Source organism: Periophthalmus magnuspinnatus, chromosome 20 (genome assembly GCF_009829125.3).
Source record: "Periophthalmus magnuspinnatus isolate fPerMag1 chromosome 20, fPerMag1.2.pri, whole genome shotgun sequence".
NCBI classification, from domain to species: Eukaryota; Metazoa; Chordata; class Actinopteri; order Gobiiformes; family Gobiidae; genus Periophthalmus; species Periophthalmus magnuspinnatus.
This window is the reverse complement of record NC_047145.1, coordinates 454,487-460,486: the sequence shown is the minus strand read 5'-3', so window position 1 is coordinate 460,486 and position 6,000 is coordinate 454,487. Positions and strand designations below refer to the sequence as shown.

At 48.3% G+C, this 6,000-nt stretch overlaps 1 protein-coding gene across 2 annotated transcripts in view; it reads left to right on the top strand.

Moving 5' to 3' along the window:
* The first annotated feature begins 537 nt into the window (after nucleotides 1–537).
* Nucleotides 538–6,000, top strand: part of col11a1a (collagen, type XI, alpha 1a) — a 97,321-nt gene continuing 91,858 nt past the window's right edge. For both annotated transcript variants that reach the window (XM_055230025.1, XM_055230026.1), the window contains exons 1-2: nucleotides 538–667; nucleotides 5,256–5,420. In XM_055230025.1, the coding sequence (XP_055086000.1) occupies nucleotides 553–667; nucleotides 5,256–5,420 (280 nt within the window). In that variant the 5' untranslated portion in view covers nucleotides 538–552. The remainder of the gene's footprint in view (nucleotides 668–5,255; nucleotides 5,421–6,000) is intronic.

Genomic DNA, 6,000 nt, shown 5'->3' with positions numbered 1-6,000 from the left:
GTTGGCCGGGTTCATTTTGCATCTACATTAAAACAGTGACTTGAACATTTGGACTCATGGATGTGACACTTGTGGATCATGTGGTCACTACGTGTTGACCTCTGACCTCTGACCCCTGTCCTTCATTTACATTTAAAAGTTTCTCCACAAACATAAACATTAAAGTTTCAGTTTTGCATACATTCTTTTCCAGTCTGAGTAAAGTTCTTTTGAACCCTCTGGAGGACTCGTTCACTCGTTCTCGTTCATCAGGCTCTTTTCTCAGATGCCCGGGCGCAGACTCGGGGGGGCGCCGGTGGGTGGGGCCCTCTGGAGAGTCCCTGCCCCTGATTTGCTGGTGTGGGGCTGGTGTCAGCTCCAGTGCGCGCTGTGTGCGCTGTGTTAAAGTTTGAGTGTGGAGCTGCGCGCGGGGACGGACCGGGGGCCTCGCTGTGGCAGAGACAAGAGGACACGCTCCTATGGCCGTGTAGGACTCTACTCCATCTGTGGGATTGTGGGACTCAGTTCAGATCAGCTCAGAGTCGCCTGACAGTTCGATTCCCTGCGGGCGCCATGGACCTGCAGAGGAGCTGCACGAGGTGGAGGCGCAGGAGCCGGAGCCTGGACTCCGCCGTGGCCGCGTTCATCACTTTAACCCTGGTTCTACGCGCGTGTCCCGCCGGAGCAGGTAAGAAGACAGTGTCCACGGCGCGGGGGATTCTGGGACAGATGATGGAGATGGACCTGGAATAAAACGCGTCACTTTTTTTCTTTACGGTCAGAGGAGTCGTGTTTCTGATCCAGGGACGCGCGCGCCGTCGATTCTGACGCAATTACGCACGAGTTTTGATTAATCGATCAGTGTCTCACACGTCACAGTGAGTCCCATTGATCAGGCCCAGAGTCTCCTGAGCTGAAACATGAATGAAACATGAATGAAACATGAAGCTCCTCCTGATCCCGCGGGGCTTTAGGGACAGTGGAGTTTGGTCCAGGTGATGTTCCACAGGGGCTTTAAAAACGCGCTGGAACAAACACGACCCTGAGTCTGAGTCTGACCCTCCAGAGCTCAGGGGGGTCAGATTCTATTTTATTCGGCTCCTTCAAATTAAGAATAAAACCAGTAAAACTTCAGGACTCAACAGTAGAGGATGAGTTTGTGTGAGTTTGTGTGACCCTGTCTCCACACTGGCCTGGTCCACACGAAGCCCACAGCTCCCCCTCCTCAGGAGACTCTCCCTCCACCTCCTCCACCTCCTCCACCTCCTCCACTTTGCACTTAGATGTTTGGGTCCGGACAAGGCAGCGCTGTGTGTGAGTGTGGTATGGGCAGTGTGTGTGTCCTGTGTGTGTCCTGTGTGTGTGCCCTGTGTGTGTGCCCTGTGTGTCCTGTGTGTGTGTGTGTGTGCCCTGTGTGTGTGCCCTGCGTGTGTGTGTGTGTGTCTGCGTGTGTGTGTCGGTGGGAATGCTTCCCGTGCTAAACACTGAGCTCTTATTTGATGATGGTCTTTGCCGTGTGTCCCTATGATTTGGAGCCTTCAAAGAGCCTGGGCCACAGCCTGGAGCCACAAGAGCCACAAGAGCCACAGGAGCCACAAGAGCCATGAGAGCCATAAGAGCCAAAAGAGCCAAAAGAGCCATAAGAGCCACAAGAGCCATGAGAGCCACTAGAGCCAAAAGAGCCATAAGAGCCATAAGAGCCAAAAGAGCCATAAGAGCCATGAGAGCCAAAAGAGCCTTGAGAGCCACTAGAGCCATAAGAGCCATAAGAGCCATAAGAGCCACGAGGCCTCACACCTCAGTGTCTCAGACACTTTTGTCAGAAAAAAGTTTAATTTGTAATTTAAGTCTTAATTTACTTTTTTTTTTTTTAAACTCTTCAGATTCTTTATTCTCCACCTGCTGCACCTGAGACTGAAGTGTGTGTGTGTGAGGACTGAGGCCCCAGTGCTGAGGCCCCGACACTGAGGCCCCGGCGCTGAGGCCCCGGCGCTGAGGCCCCTGGTCCCTCTGTGTCTTTATGGCTCTTCTGGCTCAGTCCTGTCTGTACGGACACGTTCTCTTTCCCCTGAGGCTGAGCTCAGATGTGCATTCCAGCTCAGAGTCAAGGCCCAATCCACCTCTGCTGCTAATGTGCTACTGTACTACTACTACTACTACTACTACTACTACTACTACTACTACTACTACTACTACTACTGCTGTGTACTACTGTGTACTATGATCACTCCGGCGCACACATCTAAAGTCTTTTCTTTAGCTCATTTCGCCTCAAACACTTTTAACGTGAGAGCTTTTATGAATAAAATGTCAGTTTCCGCCGTTGGAACAGACTCGGTGCTGCAGCAGCACATTCTGATTGTGTCAGATGCCCCGGTAGGTGAACAGGAGATAACCTGAAGTGAAAAATGCAGTAGAAGTGGGCAGGTCCCTGTGGTGGAATGAGGGCAGTATAAAGGCGTCTTGTTTTCGCTGGTAGCGGTGGTAGAGGGGGGAGGGGGGCGGGGGAGACACTCGGGTGATATTATTAGAGTCTCAAGGAGCTGCAGGTGAAAAGGTCCTCCTCCGTTTACCTCATAATTTCACTTTTTTTCAGCGCGGCGCTCAAACTGACGGAGCAGTTCCTCGGGCTGCTCCAACAGGAGCCGAGGGAAGACGGTGATTTGGCCTTTGTCCTAAAACTAAAGCACTTTTCTCGTGTTGAATTTCATTTCACATGTGTAAACCTGTGAACATGACGGCTAACAAATCAGATGATGCGATTAAGCCCCGCCCCTGCTTCATTTGAATAATGATGTGAGACCTGGTTCTGAGCTGATTTCTCTCCATCCTCTCGTCTGGGCCCGTTGTTTGTCGGGGTTGCGGGTCAGAATCCCTCCGGCTCGTCACACGTGTGTCTTAAAATCCTCCGCACACTCATTTGGATCGGCCATTGTTGACGTTTTCTCAGCACCTCGGCGTGAGGGTCGCCGCTCGGCCAAACGGACACATCTGGAACAGATGAGCCCTGAGAGCCGCCGCAGGAGCTCACAATGAAACCTCAGTTCTGAATCCAAAGAAAGTAGAGTCCATCCCTCAAAGGACAACAAGGCCCAAGTGCTAAGTGACGGGTCCTTAAGGGTCCGATCTCCGACGCCCTTTAACCACATGGTCACTGGACATGTTTTGGAGATGTTTTTAGGAGATTTTAGTGATGGTTTTGGTGGAGCAGCCACAAGACACTTTATTTAGAACAAACTTAACATAAACAAAACACATGAGCTGAAACGTGACGACTGATGGTAACTGTCAGGTTTTATAGAGACTGAGGCTGAGTTTTTCCTGCACAGCCCAAATCATATTGAAAATATACATTCATGTAGATTCAGGTCTTAACAGAGCGGGGCATGTTTTTAGCCTTTTCCTGAAGGAATGTCAAAGCACCGCTCTGACAGACGCTCCTGAGCAAAGACGACGTCACGGAGCCAAAACCAGAGACTCAGAGCTGGAAGGAAAAACTCCTTTAACTCTTTAAACTCCTTTAACTGGATATTTAGACCTGCCCCGTGTCCAGATCGACACAAGGAGGATCAGGTCCAGAGGAGACGGACTGATTCTTAAAGTACCGTCAGTTTTGATTGTAGTACAGTGGTCTGTCGTTTATCTCGAGGGTCACGTCCTAAAAATAACCTGCAATAAGCAAAATTTGTGAAGTATCGTCTTTATTTTTTACATTATTCTCTCTGTTTTTGTCTGTAAAACCCCTCACCACACACTTTATACACTTTTCTCACACAGGCGTTAACATTTTCTCACATTTCTCTCTCGTTTAAACTCTCTCAAAGTTCAAACCTTCGTAGGCGTCTTTGTCGGTGCAGAACGTTTCATCCACATTGTGGGTTTTGTCGGGGAGAAAACAAATTGCAAACGTACAGCACTTCAGAGTCACACTGAGATCCAACGTTTATGTAAATTTGTCTGAACACATTCTGTACTGGACAGGAGACACGGCACGGAGGAGACTGATGGACAATGGTCTACAGTCCAACAGCCAATCAGGACGCACGACACAATGGTCTACAGTCCAACAGCCAATCAGGACACACGACACAATGCACATACATACACACTATAGCGTGGGACAACTGTAGGTGAAAATACCAGTGTGTGGAGAACAGGGACTCAAGTTAATCCGTCCATTTTAAGTTGTATATTCTGATGTTTAAAGAAAAGTCAAAGTGTTTGTTCATGGGCTGAAGTCTTTGTCATCAGGACTTCTTGTTCCTGTCCTGACGTTTGAGTGTTTTTGTCATAATTTGGTCTTTTTCTCGAGTGTTTGAATCTTTGAGCTTCACACGGGGCCGTCTCAGGGGAGGGCATCTGGTCCTCTGGTGAACCCAGTGCTCTGAATGTGTTTGTGGACGTGGTGCTGTGGGTTGGACAGGTTCCTCATGGATCAGGAGACACGGAGCTGATGGAGATGGAACCGTCATGAAACTCTGTAAATGTGGAGCTGGTTTTGATCGAATCAGGACAAGTTTTTCATCAGTTTATTTCTGATTTTATACAACGTCCAAAATGTGTTTTATTCTTATCATCATCATTAATCATCTGTTTTAACTGCAGGTGGTTTAGATACAGGTGGTAGATACAGGTGGTAGATACAGGTGGTAGATGCAGGTGGTAGTGGTAGATACAGGTGGTAGTGGTAGATACAGGTGGTAGATACAGGTGGTAGATGCAGGTGGTAGTGGTAGATACAGGTGGTAGATACAGGTGGTAGTTGCATATACAGGTGGTAGATGCAGGTGGTAGTGGTAGATACAGGTGGTGGTGGTAGATACAGGTGGTGGTGGTAGATACAGGTGGTAGATACAGGTGGTAGTTGCAGATACAGGTGGTAGTGGTAGATACAGGTGGTGGTGGTAGATACAGGTGGTAGATACAGGTGGTGGTGGTAGATACAGGTGGTAGTGGTAGATACAGGTGGTAGTGGTAGATACAGGTGGTGGTGGTAGATACAGGTGGTAGATACAGGTGGTGGTGGTAGATACAGGTGGTGGTGGTAGATACAGGTGGTAGATACAGGTGGTGGTGGTAGATACAGGTGGTAGATACAGGTGGTAGATACAGGTGGTGGTGGTAGATACAGGTGGTAGTTGTAGATACAGGTGGTGGTGGTAGATACAGGTGGTGGTGGTCGGTTTCTTACACAGGATTCAGCAGGTTTTTGTGATAACGGTTTGTTTCCTCGGTTTGTTGAACCTGATCTTTCATCTTCTTCTCTTCTTCCGCAGCAGAACCAGTGGACGTCCTAAAAGTATTAGATTTTCAAAGTTCCCCTGAAGGAGTGACGAGAACATCAGGATTTTGCACACGCAGACGAGCGTCGACGCCGGACACAGCGTTCAGAGTGACCGGCCAGGTCCAGCTCAAAGCCCCCACCACGCAGCTATTCCCCGGTGAGTCCCACACACGGGCCTCGCGTGGGCCGGACCAGAAATAAGACCAAAGACTCAAGAACGTAACGCCGTGGTGACAAGAACGAGAACTTTAAAGCATCGATGAACGTGGTTATGAGGGATGTTTTTAAAATCCAAATATGCAGAAACTAGTCTAACTTAAAGGGCCCATATTACCTTAAAGGGCCCATGTGACTCTATTCTCTGATCCGTTTTAACGTTTCCTCGGCACAAACAGACCTGGAGTTGTGTTTTGTTTCATTCCCACATGTTTAACACACAAACCCATAAATCACTCTGTTCCACCTTGTGATGTCATCATGTGGTGATACAGGAAGTGCTCCACTGTGTTTTTAAACTCCACACACCTTCATTTATAGAATCATTTGGATCATTTCAGCGTCTGGAATTGAACTAAAATCTCGACTGAACTAAAGGTAAAAGGAGGAGTTAACATGAAAAACTCCCACTTGATGACATCACAAGGTGGAACAGAGCGTTTTGATCTTTGTAGATGTAACAGGGTAATAATAAAGTAAATAAAACACAACTCCAGGTCTGTTTTTGATGCTCTAGCAAC